The sequence below is a fragment of the Lithobates pipiens genome, unplaced genomic scaffold (genome assembly GCF_037356315.1).
Source record: "Lithobates pipiens isolate NorthernLeopardFrog02 unplaced genomic scaffold, aLitPip1_a1.2 Scaffold_28, whole genome shotgun sequence".
NCBI classification, from domain to species: Eukaryota; Metazoa; Chordata; class Amphibia; order Anura; family Ranidae; genus Lithobates; species Lithobates pipiens.
Window position 1 is genome coordinate 168,832,653 of NW_027507789.1, and position 20,827 is coordinate 168,853,479.

Consider the following 20,827-nt stretch of genomic DNA (forward strand, 5'->3'; position numbering starts at 1 on the left):
CAAGTATACTGCAGAGAGTGACAGCATGCCTTTAAGCAGAGTACATGAAAAAAGTGTAGCGCTACTCTTGCAGGAGCGGCTGATGTTTTTGCCCAGTTCTTCCCACTTTTTAATCCACAAGCCAGTCCCAATATTTCCCACACAGCCAGAAGCGCACAATCTTCCGCTCGTTGTCTTCAATGACCAGTCTAGGGGACTGTTTTTTTTGTTTTTTATTTGGAGAACTTGGATAGGGAAGGGATCTAAGTAGGAAGTAGGATACTTCAAATTAAACTATTCACATGTGCAGACAGCTTTCTTGGTTGAACTGTGTAGCAAACTGTACAGAATAGAGCAAGGTCCCTTTTTAGTAGAAGACATTTAGTGGACCCTGCTTCTTCCAGATACCAGCCGGTGTCCCCTTTAACCTACATCCAGCAGCTGCCTTCTAGCACTGGATTTAACAGCACCAGTCTCTAGGATCTCTTTGCAAGGTCTTTGCTCACAAGGTCCTTGTTGCAGGTCACCTTCTTCCATGATACCAGAAAAGATCCATGGACATCCTCCCTCAGTTAGCTCACCCACCTGAGGCCACATGGCAGCCAACCCCATTGGATCTCTCCTCTTCATACAGGCACCCAACATGCCTAGGGGCACCTTCCCTTGTAATTGGTTAGAGCTCTATGATTATTCATGCTCCCATCTGCATTGTTTCTGTCTACCGTCCAGCACTTGCCATAATTGCTAGGACATAGGGAAACTTCAAGGCAGTGTGAGCTGCACCAGAGCATACAGCAGACTACACTAGCCTATCACAGCTCTCTGTTAAGCAGACAGCACATACATTTAACTAACTGTCTCTCTGTTAAGCCGAGAAACCAAAAACTATAACACACTCATCCTACCACCTACCTAGAAGTATGCATTCAGCACAATGTACACTGAAGGTTTTCTGCAACCGGTCAACAATTGTTTTCTATGTGCCATCAGGTGGATGGCAGTGCATTGTAGAAAAATATATTAAAGCTCACGTGCAGTTCCAAAAAAATAGATAATAAAATAGTCAACAGGGCTTTTAGTTGTGTGCCCCCCATGCAGCCACACAAAATTTCACAGTAAACTGGACAGTTTTAGCATGTGCAGTTTTTATCTTTCAAAAAAGGGTTTTCCAACACTAAACCTTTCATCAGATTTCTAATTTGCTGCATTTGTAAAGTCCAAAAGACAATATAAAGGAATAGTAGTGGTAAAAAAAGCACTTGTAGGTTTAACAAATCTTGTTTTTTGTACAATTCCCCTTTAAGGGGGTGTGGCAAAGGGTGTGTCCTATGCCTGCATACTTTTTCTGATAGGTGTCCCTCATTCCCATCTCAAAAAGTTGGGAGGTGTGTGTATGTGGTCAATGCTCTATCATTTTTTCATTGTCAGATCCAACTTGCTTCTGTCATTGGTTGTCCTTTCCTTGATTTTTGAAAGTCTTGCTCATACCCTCAAGGGTTTACAGGTATGATATACAAGGCCAAAATATCAAGGCTGCCATGAGAATGTGCTGCATATGTCTATGGGCAGGGGGAAGTAGCTGCCATATTGCAGGTCATGTAGACTTTAGTGTGTGTCTTGTGAAACAATAAACATTGTAAAGCGGGGCAATGAGCTGGAAGGACTGTAAACTGACACAGCTTGCCCATAGGAGGATCCAAAGGTCATCTAATAGTTGGCCTCTAAAAATGGAACACGGGCAAGTTATCTGTAGCTAACTGAAGAAGTAAAACCCCTAGGATTTAGGCCAGCCTGCTAATCAGTCTAGTGCAAGAGGCAACCTATGGACTTCTTGGCGAGGTAATGGGGTGATATGGCAAGAGTCCTCAAAGATTTCTGTGCAAGGTAGAGACTGTTGTGACACAAGTAAACCCAACCCTAACACTAACCTATTCTACAAGAAAAACTATTTTGGCTGGTCTGTAATTGATTTTATAATTGGTTTATTGATACCTATGTTAACGTTGCTTTCATTTTGTTCTATGATTTCCTCAGAAGCAGGTTTTTCCTACTGTATTTGAGTTTTTAAAGGGAATAAATTGTGTTATATAACTGAATGCACTGTGGTATCAGCAGCTTTGCTTTTGGCATCTTTTATAGTAGATAAATCCAAGTGGTGTTTTTTAGTGAGAATCCACACAGCAGGTAGCTAGACCTCAAACTAGCCACAACCTGTTTATTAAGTTTCTAGCATCAGAATAAACATAATCAGTTTTTCCTGTATTCAATAACTTAGGCAGGTTCTTTGAGGCAACAACCTATTAGAATAAACCCTAGCCTGTCTTGCTCTAACTATAAGCTACGTCAAAAAATGTACTAGTAAAATGGAATTTGTGTTCAAATTCCAAAAACAACTCATTATTGCTTGCTCTAACTAGACACACGTTATTTCCAGAAAGAGCACAGCTCACGTGTTTTAAGGGTGATGCCCTCTTCCTCAGAGCTCTGAGGAAGAGGGCATCACCCTTGGAATGCGTATTATGCACCCTTTGGTGGACATGCGTCTGATGGTGCGAATGATATGCCTATACGTAACTAGCTTTTGTGAATATTTTGGAATACTTCCTATCTATGCTTATGTGTAGAGCCACATTAATTTGAGTCTTTATGACTTAATGTTCATTGTAGTACTAAAAATGCAATTATTTATCAAAGGATGCCTTGCATTCTTGCATTGGAAAAGTTTATTTTGAGTAGCAAACAAAAGCAAAAGATACATCTTCAAAGTACAATTACAATTGAAAAGAGCAATACAACTGCACTGAGACGTGAGTCGCTTACAGAGTGCTGCACGATGTGATCAAAGAACATATCAATTATGTGATCACTTCTAGACAGAATACAGAACACTTAAGAAGTTTTTTACAGGATTCCATTTTGCTTGAGCAGACACAACTTCTGGCCATGTGCTGGAATATGCTTCTAAGCATTAATGGGCACTGTTCTTTCCCTAACTTTGGTTGACACAACAACTCCATTTTCCATGATTTCTTCGAACTCTTTCACCACTTTTGTTCGTATTGGTCCTAGACATAGAGGAGAATAGAGAAATTATTTTTGTGTATTTATAAAACCAATATTCTCATATGCAATTAAATGTCTAACAGCCAGAGGAACCCTGCCCAAATGTGTTTAAAAACCTCTTTAATAAATGTCATGATTGCTCTTTGTTTGTCAATGTCATCTTACCCCACTCTGTCTGTTTCCTTGAGACATTGAGTATGCTTTGACTCTAAGCCTTTCCAGGGTACAACTACCCTTTAGACACTGCTCTGAACATTTACAACTTTAGCTTCTGCAGATGCATCACCAGCACCATCACCAGAAGCAGTCTTTCCCGTGACCATACCAGTGCCCAGATGATCAGAAGAGTAACTAAGAGACAGTTTCTATCTTGATCATCAGTCTCATTATGAGATAAACCCTAGATGACCCTCTTGCACTTCTGGGCCCATGCACAGTAGCGCAGGCTGTAAACTCATTATGTTCTTTCCTGATTAACAATCCATTACATATGACATGGATAAGTAGCCCTATACTGAGTGAAATAGTTGGTAATGTATAGGATTTAATTATCCAAGTCAATATTAGGAACTGTTATTTTTAGGAGCCATTTGTAAGATTTAAACCTGTCCTGAAATTTAAGCTGGAAGTCTGATTATAATCACTTGCGTCTATTAGGCCAGATATTCTGAACCAGGGCTCCGTGAAACCCTAAGCCCTTGTACACATGGTCGAACATTCCGATGGAAAATGTCCGATCGGACCGCGTTGTCGGATAATCTGATTGTGTGTGGGCTCCATTTGACTGTTTCTGTCGGAATATCCGACAGACAAAGTTTTAGAGCTGGGCTATAAAGCTTTCCGACAACATGATACGATCGGACTTTGTGTTTAGAGAATTCCGATCGGACAAAGTGCCACACATGCTCAGATCAAATTCCTAGACCAAAGCTATTGGCTACTAGCCTGAACGTAGACCCGTTGTAAGGAAATAACATTGTCACGTTACGTACGATCGGATTTTACGAAAACTTTGTCCGACCGTTTCGGACAAAATCTGTCGGACAAAATCCGACAGATTTTGTTGTCGGAATGTCCGACCGTGTGTACAAGGGCTAAGAGTCCTTCAAAGGTTTTGGGGAATCCTTGAGTTGTAGATGACTAACCTCCTATTTGATTGTGTCTGCACAGTTTAGGGGCCAATGCCACCTGACAGAGCTATTATGAGACAAAAAGGTTAAAAAAGGCTATAATAGACCATAGTAAATATAAGGAACAAGCTTAATATTTGGCTGTGTTATTCCAGAGCAATGAAAACAAAGCTCTTCCCTATTGAAACACCTAAACATAACTGGGTGATTCACAATGAAAAAGGTTGATTTGGTTGTAGACATACCTCCACAACCTGTCATTTTTATATATGGCCCAATTATATTACATTTTAAATGTTCAAAATGACTGTTCTGTTTAGAAGGGCATATAAATTATAGTTATGTCACATTTTAGATGTGGGACCCTGAAATGCAGTCACCTTGAGATCCTGAAGTACTTCCAGTTTGCGATCCAGTTTTTACTGCTCCGGAATCTGATCCTGATCCTGATCCTGCTCCTGCATTGGATGCTGATCCTTGTCCAGCGCTACTGCAATTATTGAAAGAAAATATTGTGTTGGCTTTTCAAGACCACAATAAGGACAAAATACGACTATTTGTTCCCCGGGTATTCTATGATGCTGTTCCTCGTTGGCATAGCCATCTATTTTGTATGGCAGTGTGGGCACCAGACACTGACCGGGGACATTGTACCCTTAATGTATGGGCATCCATAAAGGAAACTGGCAGAATCTGTATGAAATCCACACAAAAAATAGAACTTATAAATGCAGTGCAGATGTCGTCATTAATTGTCGTCTCAAAGTACTCTAGTGTGTTGGTACGTTTCACTATCAAGGAGCCTGCAATGGATGATCTTTTTTTTTGCATTAGCTTAGAAGCACTCCATAGAACATAATGAAGATTTATGTTTATTCTCATGGAGAAGAAGACATAAGTAATATACAATGTAGTGATTCATGACTTTATTACTGCCTGTCAGGAAGATTCTGTCAGAAGACAGAATAATAGCTGCAGACAAATCCCTGTTGCACGACTGCCTGGAAGAAGAGAAGCGTTAGCACTTGCTAACGCGCAAACGCATATAAATGCGAAAATGCGGCAAATGGACTATTTGAGCTGAATCATAACCCGGGATCAGTGCCGTCTTGTCTACAGCATTCTGTGATTGTCCTGTTTCCTGTTACCTGCATCTGCTCTTGAAATACTAACCTTGTTCCTGACTATTCCTGTTATCCACTTGCATCAACCCTAGCTCATTCTCTGACCATTCTCCTGCCTCCATATTTGAAACTTGATCTGTTTGTTCCGTGTATGACCTGGCTTGTCTGACTCTGCTTATGTTTCATTTTCTTTGGAGCTACCAAGTTGTTAGCACCTGTCCATCTGCCACTGGAGCCTGCTCTACGGCTAAAGTGTCAGTCTGTTCCTGCCCTTTAGGAGATCCACTGCCATCTGGCATACCACTCCACCAGCAGCCCAGCAGCAAGCACATCTACCAGCACTCGTGCGACTCTGAAGACCTGTGGATGTAAATGCTATACCAACTCTTTCATGTTCTGGAAAGACAAGTGTTACATCCTTTAGTTAGTGAGATGCTAGAGTGATGGTTTTCTCTGGCAGTGTAGGTAAATTTAGGCATCCCTGTCTGGTTGCTAGGCCTGTTTATTTTCATTCTGGGCTGGGAGGGTCTCAGGGTAGCAGCTGATGACCCAAAGGCAGTTTCACTTCTCGGTTACCTTCCTCTTCCTTCTAGCATTAGTAGAGAAGAGGGAGAGAGAGGTGGAGCTGGATGTGGTATCTTAAGGAGCCCTGACCAATCCTCAACTTGAATTGTCAGGGGACAGACCTCCTTAAATAATTGGGGTCAGCCCAGCTGGGGAGAAGTTGCTGGGTGGAAGAGATGGAGTGGGAGTGGTGTGGAGGCTGTCGGGCCCAGGGGGATCTCCCCAGCCTTGGGGGGGGGGTGACCCTGGGCTGCGATCGGGTGCATCCAGGAGAAGTGTTGAGATCCTGGAAGGAGAGGCAGATGAGAGAGCAATTAGAGAACAATGGGAGAGAACACTTCTAAGAGTCTCCATGGAGGACTACTGGTCACAGCCGGGAGGGCTGGTGAGTGAGCAAGGTCGGGAAGACTGGGAAGGCATGCCTTAGAGAGCTGGGAGATTGCAGTTTGAGAGATGGGTGCAGAACCAGTGGAAAGAGGAATGCGGAGATGGGCAGTGGAAAGGGGTAGTGGCAGCCAAGCTGGCTGGCAGGGACTGAAGAGATCTATCTGGCAGTGGTGGCCAAATAGAGGACAGCTAGCACCTAGACTATGCTACACCACAGGAGGAAACAGTGAGCAGAAAGTGTTTGTGCTGGAGAGAGAAGAGTGTGTATACAGGAGTTTATACAGGAGTCCTTCTACAACTTTGCACTAAATCTTCCTGAGCATTCCATAATTTCCAAATCCCTGTCCAAGTTTAACCCCCCTCAAATAAAACAAAACAAAGAAATGTACTGGTTTTTGTCTGAGTGACTGAGATAGATGTCTGGCTGGGCAGGGTGACAGGTGAACCACTATACACAGCAACCCTTACAGGGGCATTGCTGCACAATATTCCCTTCATTTCACATCCCAATGTGAATTTCACATACCTATCTCCTTCCAGGAGTTTGCGGTATGTCTCAATCTCGCTCTCTAGTTTTGTCTTGATGTCTAACAGATCTTCATATTCTGCAGTCTGGCACTCTATATCTGCCCTGATCTGTGCCAGTTGCTCCTCAATGCCAGTAATCTGTATTTGCATCTGGGAAATCTTCATACAGTATTGTCCTTCTGTTTGTGCTAGATTTTCTTCAAGAGATTTTTTCTGTTCACGAGAAAACAAACAAATCATCAAATTTATATTCTGACACAATCACGCAGTCTACCATTGTGTGTTATGCCTTTAATTTTGTACCATGGTCAGTTGTGACTGCAGCTCAATCTCCAGTGCTTGAAGTGTCTTCTTTAAGTCTGAAATCTCACTCTTGCTTTGACTTGTTTCTTCTACTGTAGTTGATATTTCTTTCTTCAAACCTTCGCTCTTGAGATAAAAAAAAAAAAAAGAAGAAATAAATAAAGCTATAAGTTGAAGTATGCAAAGATCATATGTATGAATATTGATAAGCATTTGTAATAACCCTTGAATGGTTTCTTTATGTCAAAGTCGACCACAATCTTTTCTTCTGTATATTTTTCTTTCAAAAATACAAAAAATTCAAGCTGGCAATATCATACAAAATGGTTTAGGTCATTCAGAATAGTTCATTAGCTGGCAACAGTCAAATTCTTCCTGGATTTCTCAGTGGCCTTCTGAGACGTGAGAGTATTTTTGGTCAGCTTTTGACTTCTACAACCAGGTGAAAGTACCCGATTAGAAACTTCCTTTTTTTTTTAGTTCCTACACAATGTCCCAACCATCTGCTTCTATTAGTGTCATACTTTTTTTTTTTTTAGACAATCAAAACTTTAATATAGGTTAATGAAGAGTGAATGAATCTTACCGCCTTCTTGAATTGTTCTTCTGCCTCCTTGCGATTCTTTTCAGCCATAGCCTCATATTGTTCCCTGAGATTGTTCATCTCCTCTAGAAGGTTATTTCCTGGTACAGCATTCAATTCTACGTTAACATCGCTGGCAGATGTTCCCTGGGATCCCTTAATCTCCTACAGATGAAAAAAAAAATAGAAAAAATCAAAAAAAAAAAATCAGCTTCATTCTCACCTTCAATATGGAGCACAGTACAGTTTTTTTTTCTTTTAATGCAATATATCTTTAGTTTTCTGGGTTAAATGACAGCAAGCATCAGCCAAACCACTTTCTTTGAGCCTAGGCTCTTATTGACCCATCCCTAGCCAGTGACTAGACACTGAAGCAGAAAATTGATGAGCTTATCTCTTCGTCAATGATTTTACACACAATCAGCATGGTCCATGTCAACACATAAACTGACTGGCTCCTTTTGCTACTTTTTCCCACTCTGAGCTCTGATGTACAGGAATTACAAAAGTCTAATACAAAGCCAGATTCAATTACATTACTCGCATTAGAAATATATATATGTAATAATAACGAATACAGAGCTGAGTTATTTTTGTATTTTATATCTGCCTTGAGCTCAGTGTTAACGTTTAAATTCAGTCAAAATGTTTCTTTAGTTTTGGATGAAGAGAGACAATTAGAATCCATCTTGAGTGACAAGATTTTTTTACCAGATAGGCATTGAGCAAAAATCATCTGCAATGGGGCAATAAAAACTTGACTTGAGTCCTAGCCTTCCTCTACTGAAATAATAAAAACACTTTTTATTTCTGTGTATCTGTGGGAGATACAGAATTGCTGCATTTCCCATTCAGTGAACCCGTTGTCACCCGAACAGTAAAGACCTTACAGGGTTTATTCAAGGCCCTCTATTTGTTGGCTTTAAGGTGTGAATCCATCCAAAACTACAATAAAATAATTTTGTATGGATTCACGCCTTAAAACCAACAAATAGAGGGCCTTGATGAGACTTTTTTAGATTTTACCTCCTCGTGGTTCTTCTTGAGAAGAGCCAGTTCTTCAGCAAGACCTTCAAGCTGAGATTCCAGATCAGATCTGGCCATTGTCAACTCATCCAGGACTTTACGAAGGCCATTAATATCAGCTTCGACACTGCGTCGGAGAGCAAGTTCATTCTCATACCTGGCAAGATAATCAAAAATATATATATGGATTTTCAATAAATGTGCAGATATACCATTTGCTTTTGGTCAAGAATTGCTATTATTATTTATTTTATTCAGGGTTTATAACGTTATTACAGAATAAGAATTTTTAACAAATATGATAAACTGAACAGTGCATTGCCAAGACATGAGCACATGCAACTGTAAGGCTCTTTACATTCTGCACAACTCAGATGTGTAGGTAGCATTAAAACATAAGAACATACAGTATCTTTTCCTAGTAGTGGTTGAGTTTGACAAACAGAAGCTTTCTCAAGAGTGAGGTACCTGTGTTGGGTATTGCTAATATGGTGGAATATAAGGCTGCGTCCAGAACTGCTCGTTCCTTTGTGATGGGTTACATAGTATAATTATAGATCATAGGCCATTATAAAAATAGGTTATGGTTGGTGGTGTAGTAAGCAACAAATTAAAATAGGCAACGTGGAAAAAAGTAGAAGATATAGCTGGGGAAGGCAGTCTTGGGGATAATCCACTTCAAAGGGCCAGTCATTAGGGGGGGTAATATTTGCTCAAGAATTTTAATGACCAAGGTGGCAAGATTTCCTGACTTCTGGGGAATGCTTGAAATGTTAATTGTGCCTAAGCATTTCTATAAACCATTACCCTATGTCTTGAATCCTGAAAAATAGTAGAGTGTGGCTGTGTCTGTGTCTAGGCATGTGAAGACACATGTCCATCAAGTCCAATGTATGTGAACTGTGCTGATGAGAAAATTGGAAGGAGCAGGATGGAAAGCTTTTTTAGAATCAACAAAATTCCAACTTTGAATGTGGTTGTCGTTGGGGGGGGGGGGGGGGGTTGTTGGTGAATCAAACATATTGTAATATGCATGTTCTAGGCACAAAAAAAACAATTAAAAAAAAAACAGTTTAATATATCTGGAATTCCATTCAAGTAGCAGGCCTGGACACAATTGTAAGGGCTTTTAAACAAAATTAGTTGACCCAATGATGGCAAGATAGAAAATTGAATTATTTAGTAGTTCAGGTCATCTTTAACAATAACGGGTCACAGAACAAATCAAGTCTTGCTTGGGCTGACACCTGTTGAAAGCCTGTAGGGAGTGTCAAAGATACATGACAGCCAACGGTATCTTTCATGCCACTTAATAAGCTGGCTGAAAACCACATCCTTATTTTTCACTTAAAGTAGATCGGTGCTGGCAGTGCTTGAGGCTGAACATTTCCTTCAGGCTTGCACAGTTGTAAAGGCTCCTATACTATACTGAAGTTGGTTACTCTGACTTCACTGCACACTACTTAGTTTTCATTAGAAGCAACAGCAAGTTGGATAGAGCTCACCTCATTTCCTGTCTGGAAGACATCCAGCATCATTTAGGCATTTACTATCTATCCTTACTGTACCTTGCATGTCTCTTTCATTCATTGAATTGCAGATCTTTTATATATGGGGGCTCAGTGACACACATGGACATTACCTAGTATAGCCTGCCTAAGAATGCCCACAACTCTAGACTGATATCCACCCATGAAAACATATTTCTATATGCATAACTCCTCCACATCCTCTGGTCAACTGTCTGGTGCAAGGCAGGCCTATAGATTAATGTCCAGGACAGCCTTGTGGGAGTATGTCCTCACTCTAGGTTTAACTACTAGTGGCAGTAAGTAAAGGCACTTGATTAGATTCATAGACTAAAAGCATCTAGTCAATGGTCTTCCAGATGTTTTTGGAGAGGGTGATATGTAAAATAGGCAGTAATATTCTCAAGGAAGGGAAAGAGTTGGAATAGGAATAAAAGGGTTGCATCTGAGGAGACCTTAGTGAATCTTGGTTGGGTTTGTGTAGTGACAGCAATACCATGGTGAGAGTAATACAATTTATGCAGTATGTATATATAGTATAAGTATAATATCATCATTAAACAGCCACTTCCATGTTTATGATAAGGATTCAAATGAGCAAAGTCTGCAAAGGGTGATATTACAGTACTTGATTTTCCCATATTACTTAAAACAGTGGCATCTTAATTCCCCTATTTGGAGGCTCAGATTCCCATGTTATCCTTGTTCTGTAATCTCAAAAAAGATCTAATACCCAAAGGATGCCACTTGTCAATTGGCAGAGCCAGTTTAAGCCTGTAACCTAGATGTTTTCCTTCCTCTGACTTAAATAATCAGTCTAACCAATGGCTTTGCCTTTTGAACAGACATTAAAGTCAACTCACTTCATTTTGAAGTCATCTGCTGCCAGTCTGGCATTGTCACCCTGCAGGATTAGTTGGGCATTGTCATTGTTGGCGGCAATGATCTGTAAGAAACAAATGAGTAGTTCAATCTCTGTTTTAATTCTAACATCTCTACAAGATAAATACATTTTGAATCTGATAACATTAGCACAGTACAAAAGGTTTCCCTATTTTATTTTTGCAACAGGTTACTGTAATAAAATGAAATTACAGTAAAAATAACCAAAGAGGACACACATATACAGACTGGTGTGCCCACATTTTTAAATAAGGTAGCTACCCTAGGATAGGGTAGCTACATTTAACTAAAAATTTCAGCCCCACTTACTTACACTAATCATTTTCAAATCTTGCCATCTGAGTTCATCACAGCTGGCAGCTTGGTGGTCCAGTCTCACAAGTAAAGACTTTTAGTGCAAAACACACAGCACGTCGCCACTTGAAACACTTAGCTTTTCCTGAAAGTGTATGTCAATTTAATATTTTATTTTTATTTTTATAGAGTGGGGATAGAATAGGACCACTCTTGGGTCTCTACATCTATCCTGGGCTTCATTTGAAAGACTTCCCCACCCTTACCATCCCAGCGACGACATTTTCACCAGACGGGGAGTAAAGGCAAAAAAATATAAATAAAATATTTTTTTTTCATCAGAGTAAGGGAAGATTAGAACTACTGTTAGCTTTTCATTGCTGTCTGTATCCTTCTGCAGATTTTTCCTCACTTATTGATTCTAACGGAGCCTCAGATTGTAGTAAATAAACAGTTCTAATTCTTATTGTGCTCCTAACTCCTAATGTTTTAGCCCTTGTACACACAGTCGGAGATTCCGACAACCAAATCCGTCGGATTAAGTTGTCGGACAATCCGATTGTACATAACGTGATGACGTTATTTTGTTACGACGGGACTACTTTCAGGCAGGTAGCCAATAGCTTTGGTCTAGGAATTTGATGTGAGCATGCGTGGCACTTTGTCCGTCGGAGTAGGCTACACATGATCGAAGTATGACCGATAGGAGCATTTTGTTGGAAAATTTTACCGGTAAGTTGGAAAACTTGGTCCGTCGGATAAATGGTCCGATGCAGACCACACACAGACGGATTATTCGACAAAATGGTCCGATAGGACACATTCCGTCGGAATCTCCAACCATGTGTACAAGGGCTTATAGTCAGGAAAATCAGTTTTACTGCATATGCAAAGTGTTTAAAGTGTGCATTTTATTTAAGGCACACAACAAACTAACATGTACAAAGGGAGAAAATTATTCTCCTAAAATATCTATTAAATCAAGCCTGCTCTATAAATATGTTTTAGCATCATTGACATGCGACTGGTATAATCACGGCAAGGTTCCTTTAAAAAGGAATACATGCATTATTTACAATAAATCCCCCAATTATTTTATTGTAGCCAAATAAATAACAAACAACTTACTTTAGTCTGTAGATCTTTAATGGTGGTAAAGTACTTAGAGTAGTCTTTTCCTGCTTCTCCTGTGCTACCACCAGGCCTTTGTTTCTCCAAAAATTCCTTAATCTTTTTTTCATATTCAGCATTTGCTTCCTCAAGCTGTCGGACTTTGTCCAGGTATGAAGCCAAACGGTCATTAAGGTTCTGCATTGTTTGTTTCTCATTGCCACTGAAAATGCCCTCACCTCCTCCACCACCTGCACCTCCAAATACTGCATCAAAACCACCACCAAAACCTGCTCCAGCACCACCACCAAAGCCTGCTCCAGCGCCACCACCAAAGCCTGCTCCAGCACCACCACCAAAGCCTGCTCCAGCGCCACCACCATAGCCTGCTCCAGCGCCACCACCATAGCCTGCTCCGGCACCACCACCAGCTCCTTGGCCATAAAATGCTCCTCCACCTTGACTAAATCCACCAGCTCCTTGACTATATCCACCAGCTGCCTGACCAAAATCTCCGCCAAAGCCACCTACTCCACACTGACCATAACCACCAACACCTCCACCATAGCCTCCTGAGGGGGAGCCCATGCTCACAGACTTGGAGGATTGTCTAAAAGAGTAAGACATGTTTCAAGCAAAAGGTCACCCTATCCAGAGAAAAAAAAGAGCAGCTCCAGTGGAAAGAGTAATTTGTGAAGAAATATCATTCTTTTTATATAAGATCTAAAGGGTGTGTCGAATATTAATGTTTTCTTTTGTTTTCACACAGTACAGTTGCTTGCCAAGTTTTGCCACTGTTTATAATTTGGATCAATTATCATTAATCAGCTTGCATCACTCTAGCCGCTGGTCTTCTCTCCCTTATGATGTTTGTCGCGTTGGCAGGATTTTTTGGGTGGAGTAGACCAGAACACCTAATAAGATAAATCATTTACATTTAATTTTCCCTAATAATTATCTATAAGCGCTGTGCAATATGATGAGACACAGAAAAACTAGATATGCTTTAACATACATATTGTTATCTGCTGGGAATTGCAATTTAATCACTTCAGCCCCGAAAGAATTTACCCCCTTCCTGACCAGAGCACTTTTTGCGATTCGGCACTGCATCGCTTTAACTGACCATTGCGCAGTCGTTCCCCACAAATAGAGCTTTCTTTTGGTTTTATTTTTTGCGCGAAAATTTTGGAAGAAAAGCAATATTTTTTACTTCATGCTATAATAAATATCCCCCAAAAATATATAAAAATATATAACACATTTAGGCTAATATGTACTCTACATATTTTTGGTAAAAAAATTGCAGTAAGCGTATATTGATTGGTTTGCTCAAAAGTTACCAAGTCTACAAAATAGCGTATAGATTTATGGCATTTTATGCATTATGGTATTTTTTTTATAAATCTTTTTTTTTATTAGTAATGGCGCCGATCTGTGATTTTTATCGTGACTGCGACATTATGGCGGATACATCTGATACTTTTGACACTATTTTGGGACCATTGTCATTTATACAGCTATCAGTGTTATAAAAATGCACTGATTACTGTGTAAATGACACTGGCAGGGAAGAGGTTAAACACTAGGGGGCGATCAAGGGGTTAGATGTGTCCTAGGGAGTGATTCTAATTGTGGGGGGGGTGGGTTACTACTCACATAGATGAAAAGGAGCAGTGATCTCTGTCTCGTCACTAGGCAGAACTGGGAAATGTCTTGTTTACAAATGTATCTCCCCGTTCTTCCGCTCTGTGACACAATCGTGGGGCACCCGGCAGCATTGAGTCTGGGGTCATGGAGCACATGGCAGGCACGCATGCCCACAATGTTCTTCTTAAAGGGGACGTACCTTTACCCCTATTTGCCCAGCCGTGCCATTGTACCGACGTATATTGCCGTGCGCTGGTCAGCATGTGGTTAAGGTGGACATGCTAATGAACACAGTTGTTATAATAGTGGATATAACCCATTCAAATGTATGTAAACCCAAACATCTGAATCCAGTATGTAGTTGTTGTACTTATCTCAAAAGGTTTAATTGTTTTTATATGTCCATATCAATTAAATCATAGAAGCAAAGTGCATTCACAGGCACCACCTTTTTCTGTAGCAACAGCACTTACACAGATGGCTGGCACATTCTACCATAGCTACAGCAGTATAACTGTGATATTCAAGCAATAGTGGAGCTCGTACATTCACAAGAATTTCTTTTCAAAGAGACTGAGGGATGTGCCAATCAAAGGAGAGAAAAAAAGAGAGAGGAAAACTTATTTTTTTTTGGCACAAGAACATGTCAATGACAACAGTTGTTCTACAACAGTTATGTTTGCAAAGGTTTGGATCTGCTTGAACTTGTTTAAGTAGCAAGGGAATATCCTTTTGTACCTAATTGACCTCTGAATGGTTACTTGCTAGGCAATTTGCAGCTGTTCTGCTTTTTTGTGAATGCTGCAATTGGCTCTGTCCTACAGGGATAATCCCTTTTCAGGGTCCCCCCTCTTTAATCAATACTCATCTCTGCACCCCTTTACCCCCTGTACATTTCACCAATACTCAAAGCTGCACCCTCGCTTTCACCAACGATCACCTCTGCAACCCCCTGTACCCATTTTACCAATACTCACCTCGGCACTCCTGCCCCCCCATTCCCCCCTTTCATCAATACTCACCTTTGCACCCCCACACCTCTTTTTTACCTACACTCACTCCTGCATCCCTCATACCTATTTTTCATCAATACTCACCTCTGCCCCTTCCATGTACCTCTTTTTAAACAATGCTCACCTCTGCAACCCATCTGTAGCACTTATTTACCAGTACACACCTCTGCACCCCACCCCACCCCCCCCTTTTTCACTAATACACATCTCTGCCCCCCATACCCATTTTACAAATATTCACCTCTACACCCCCCCCCCCCCCCATGCCCCTCCTTCATTAATACTCTCCGCTGCACCCCCTGTACTTTTTCACCAATATTCACCTCCCCCTCCCCCCCACTCTCTTTTACCAACTTCTTTGCAAATCTCCTGTAACACTTTTTTTTTTCAAGCAGTTTAATGCTAGTTAGTTCAGTCCTAACTAGACCCTCCCGGTTTCTTTCATGTTAAATCAGTGTTCTTTGCAGAGACAGGGCTTAGGAATGTATGCTCTTTGCAAAGAGAGAGTTTAGGAAAGTTATTGTTATGTCACACTTTAAAAAGAAATAACTTCTTCTGTGCTGCACTTATCTGAAGTAAAATTGTATTGAACTCAATGTCTGTGTCATATTGGAAAGTGATTGTAAACCCTAGGACAAAAAAACCCCCCGCAAGACAAAGGCATAATGAGCTAGTATGCTGTCAGTGCTGGGCTCAGCCCTTCCTTCTCTGAGCTGGCCGCTCAGCTGTGGGCTAATTGCCAGCTCCTATCACTCCACAGTTACTCAGCTGTTGTTCATATCCTGCTCGTCAGTCCTGCCTACTTAAGCCGTCCAGTCCAGAGGAGCTCTGCCTTCACCTTGGTCAACGTCACAAGAAACATCTCCTGCATTCCTGTTTAAAGTCTGGCTTTGCTGACATCCCTTCTGGCTCCAGATCCTGCTTACTGTTCCACTACTTTGATCCCTGACTTCTGGCTTGGCTCACTATCTGTTCCAGTTACTGAACTCTGGCTATGTTTTGACCACATTTGTTCTTTTTACTTTTTTTATTAAAAAAGTGTGATTTAACTGTACTTCTGTCTCGGTCTGCTTTCATGGTTTCTGACATATGCATAGCATACTAGCTCATTATGAATTACTTACCTGAGATTCAAGCCCTTGCAGCCGTCCTCGCACACCGCTCCAGTGGGTATGGCGGTCTCCGGCGCTGTGATTGGCTGGAGCCGCGATGACATCACTCCCGCACATGTGCGCGGGAGCCGCCGGGAAACAACACACTCACTGAAGAAATGGTACATATTTGCCATTGCTTCTGTGCGCATGTGTCGATGAAGTCACCACATGCAAATACAGGGGATAGCTCCTAAACCGTTCAGGCTTAGGAGATATCCAGCGTAGCTACAGGTACGCCTTATTATAGGCTTACCTGTAGCAAATAATGTGTTGTAAGGGTTTACAACCACTTTAACCACTTGCTGAGCAGCCACCGCAGTTGCACTGCAGCAGAATGGCATGGCTGGGCGAAATTACATTATGTAACGTCGTTTCACTCTGTAGCCACTAGGGGCACGCACCCCCCCCCCCTCACCCCAAGCTGATGCGAGTGCCCGGCGGGTTCCGGCGACCGCCGCTGACACACCGAGAACCGGGATCTGTGTGTGTAAACACACAGTTTACGGTTCTCTGAGGGTATCTCGCATCTCAACTACACATTCCCCTCCCCTCTTCAGTTATAACACACACTAGGGAACACATTAACCCCTTGATCACCCCCCAGTGTTAACCCCTTCACTGCCAATGACATTTTTACAGTAATCAATGCATTTTATAGCAGCGATTGCTGTATTAATGTCCCAAAAATGTGTCAAAATTGTCGGATGTGTCCAATGTGATAATGTTGCAGTCTCGATAAAAATCACAGATCGACGCCACTACTAGTAAAAAAAAATAATAATAATAAAAATGCCATAAAACTATCCCTTATTTTGTAGACGCTATAACTTTTGCGCTAACCAATCAATATACGCCTTTTTTTATACCAAAAATATGTAGAAGAATACAAAACGGAGGAAAAAAATCTTTTTTTATATATTTTTTTATTATAGCAAAAAGTAAAAAATAATGAGTTTTTTTTCAAAATTGTCCCTCTTTTTTTGTTTATAGCGCAAAAAATAATATCAAATACCACCAAAAGAAAGCTCTATTTGTGGAAAAAAAAAGGACGTCAATTTTGTTTGGGTGCAATATTGCCAAGGGTTGTCGGGAAGAGGCCCTTGTCCCCATCAATATGGGGGCAAGGATCTTTGGGGTGGGGGTCCCCTCTGAGTCCATACTAGACCCAAGGGCCTGGTATGGACCTGGGAGGCCCCCCGCTATTTAAAAAAAAAAAAAATTTGCCGCCATTCTTTTCTTTACATTCAGCGGGAAGTCAGCTGACAGCTGATGACTCATCAGTTGCTAAGGATGCAGCTGCTGCCTTCCCGGCCCCCTTACTTAGTACAGTGTAGAAAAAATGAATAAAAAAAAAAGCAAAGCACAAATTGTGGCAAAATCGCAGTAAAATCACGGTAAAAAATGCAGTACTTGCATTTTTGATGTCATTCAATTCTATTACATGCAAAATGCTGCATTTTGCGGGAAAAAAGTCCCAGTCTCTGTCCAAAAATGCAGAGGTACTAAAATGCATTGATATAAACGTGTTCTATAGGAACCCATGTTAAAAAATGTCCCTGCATTTCTGCAAAATGCAAAATGCATCAAAAAACGCATTAGTGTGAATCAAGCCTTATGCCGCGTACACACAATCAGACTATCCGACGGACTTGGTCTGGCGGACAAACCGCCGGACTGTCTGAACGAGCGTACCTGCCCGCACACAGTACTTTTGCGGCATTAGGTACCAGTTACTTACCGGTAGGGATGAGCCGAACACCCCCCGTTTCGGTTCGCACCAGAACTTTCGAACGAACCCCAAATTCGTACGAACTTTAGAATCCCATTGAAGTCTATGGGACTCGAACGTTCGAAATTAAAAGTGCTAATTTTAACGGCTAATATGCAAGATACTGTTCTAAAAAGGGTTTGAGGACCTGGCTCCTGCCCCAGGGGACATGGGTCAATGCCTAAAATGTTTTTAAAAATGGCCGTTTTGGCGGGAGCACTGATTTTAATGACGATTAAAGTGAAAAAAAAGTGAAATATTCCTTTAAATATGGTGCCTGGGGGGTGTCTGTAGTATGCCTGTGAAGTGCCACGTGTTTCCCGTGTTTAGAACAGTCCCTGCACAAAATGACATTAAACGGAAATAACATAATTTAAAACTGCTTGCGGTTTTAATGTTATATCTGGTTCCTGCAATATGGTTGAAAATCATTGAGAAAAATGGCATGGGTAGCCCTCCCTGCCCATTACCAGCCCCTTTGGGTCTTGTACGCATATTAAGGGGAACCCCGTACCCATATTAAAAAAAGGAAATGCGTGTGGCCCCCAGGCCCTATATACTCAGAACAGCAGTATACAGGCGGTGCAAACAAGACAGGGACTGTGTAGGTTTGTTGTGTTAAGTTGAATCTGTTTGTAATTTTCAACTGGTACATTTTGAAAGTGTAGCTCCAGTCAAAAAAACTATTTTTAAGCTTTTTGGAAAACATAGGGAAGGGTTATCATCCCTGTATAATTTGTTTTGTCGTCCATCTTTTTTCATCTCACTTGCTGTTGTCTCCTTCCGTTTGCAAGTAGGAGATGTTTGTAAGTTGGATGTTTGAAAGTAGGGGCCTGCCCTATATGCTCTGCAGAAATGGCGGAACAAGGTGTTGGTTTTGCCACAACATTGTAAGCCCTCAAAGTGACTCTTGGTGGGCGCTGGAGCGCCCTGCTGTGAACGATTATATCAAGAATTGTAATTACATGCCATTGTTGAACAGTGGTAGAAAAATTGACCTTTGGTGGTTGTGGTGCTGGTGCCACAACACTATAAGTCCTCACAGTTACTCTGGGTGGGCACAGGAACGGGCCCTCCTGTGAAATATTATATCAAGAATTGTAATTACATGTCCCTGTTAAACAGGGGCAGAAAAATTGGGCCTTAGGCACTGCTGCTGGTGCCACCACACTGCAACCTCTCCCATATACTCTAGTTTTATTGCAGGAATTAGCCCTGCTGCAAAGCATTGCATCAAAAATTGTAATTAAATGCCCCTGTTAAACAGGGGCAGAAAAATTGGGCTGATGGCATCACCCAGAACCAGAAATGTTCTTCCAACATATCAGTGGAGGAGGAAGAGGATAGACAATCAACATAACAGGACAGTCTCTCAGCATCAGCATAGGCAGTCTTGAAGGGATGTGATATTTCAAAAAAAATTATTCGGTTACATCAGCTTCAGGTGCTTGGTAGCTGTGGGTGATCCAAGACTGATTCATCTTGATGAAGGTCAGTCGATCAACTGATTCGGTGGACAGGCGCACCCTGTGATCGGTAACAAAGCCACCAGCAGCACTGAAGGTGCGTTCCGAAAGAACGCTGGATGCAGGACAGGCCAGTAGCTCAATTGCATACTGTGCAAGCTCTGGCCAGTGATCCATCCTCAAGACCCAGTAAGCCAGAGGATTTTCGGTGGGAAAGGTGTCCAAGTCTGACCTTGCCCCTAGGTATTCCTGCACCATGTACATCAGACGCTGGCGATGGTTGCTGGAACCGATCATACCTTGGGGCTGCGGACTAAAAAATTGTCTGAAAGCATCAGTCAGACGGCCACCTTCTCCACCGCTCCTTCTGACCGATGCCTCAGCAACACGTTGTCCAGGACCAGGAGTTTGTAACCTCCCAGTCTCTGGGAACGCGTTGCACAGACCTTTCTGCAAGGCCTCCCGGAGATGTCTCAGCCTCTGCTCCCTCTGCGATGGCAAGATAAGGTCGGCAACCTTACCCTTGTACCGTGGATCAAGGAGAGTGGCCAGCCAGTAATGGTCCCTCTCCTTGATCCGAAGAATACGAGGATCCTTCCGCAGGCTTTGCAGGATCAGGGAGGCCATGCAGTGTAGGTTAGCTGAGGCATTCGGTCCGTAGACCTCTGGGTCACTAAGGGCAACATGATACGCAGCTACCTACTCCCAGCCACGTACAAGTCCACTTGTTTCTTGGAACTGTAAATCATCCCTACAAGACTGCTGCTGCTGATGCTGAGTGCCAGCCTCCACCTCCATGCTGACACAATCATCCTCCTCCTCCTCTTCCTCCTCCTCATCCTCTTCCTGTGTGATGGGTGGCACAGCAGGAACACTGTCTGGATAAAGGGGGCCTTGAGCGGCAAGGGAGTCCTCCTCTTCCTGCCTCTGTTCTGCCTCAAGTGCCCTGTCCATTATTCCACGCAGCGTATGCTCCAAGAGGTGGACAAGAGGTATAGTGTCACTGATGCATGCACTGTCACTGCTCACCATCCTTGTGGCCTCCTCAAACGGTGACAGGACAGTGCATGCATCTCTGATCATGCCCCACTGGCGTGGGGAGAAAAAACCGAGCTCCCCTGACCCTGTTCTGGTGCCGTAGTCGCACAGGTACTCATTGATGGCCCCTCTGCTGCGTGTGCAGCCGCTGCAGCATGGCCAACGTTGAATTCCATCTGGGCATGTCACATATAAGGGGGTTCTTGGGCAGGTTC

General features: G+C 42.1%; 1 protein-coding gene across 1 annotated transcript; it reads right to left on the bottom strand.

The window, feature by feature from the left end:
* Positions 1-2,782: 2,782 nt before the first annotated feature.
* Positions 2,783-13,185, bottom strand: LOC143934921 (keratin, type I cytoskeletal 12-like). Its single transcript, XM_077458484.1, has 8 exons — positions 12,542-13,185; positions 11,080-11,162; positions 8,688-8,844; positions 7,665-7,826; positions 7,079-7,204; positions 6,774-6,988; positions 4,553-4,662; positions 2,783-3,044 (listed from the first exon to the last, which is right to left on the bottom strand). Exons 1-8 carry the CDS (start codon positions 13,148-13,150, stop codon positions 2,941-2,943), a joined length of 1,566 nt encoding a protein of 521 aa, XP_077314610.1. The 5' UTR covers positions 13,151-13,185; the 3' UTR covers positions 2,783-2,940.
* Between the last annotated feature and the right edge of the window lie 7,642 nt (positions 13,186-20,827).

Coding starts and splice junctions, on each gene's coding strand:
- LOC143934921 (XM_077458484.1), bottom strand. CDS start 13,150: ATGTCTTACTCTTTTAGACAATCCTCCAAGTCTGTGAGCATGGGCTCC. Junction 4,663..6,773: donor AAACTCCTGGAAGGAGATAG/GTATGTGAAATT, acceptor CAATAATTGCAG/TAGCGCTGGACAAGGATCAG. Junction 3,045..4,552: donor AAGTACTTCAGGATCTCAAG/GTGACTGCATTT, acceptor CTCTATGTCTAG/GACCAATACGAACAAAAGTG.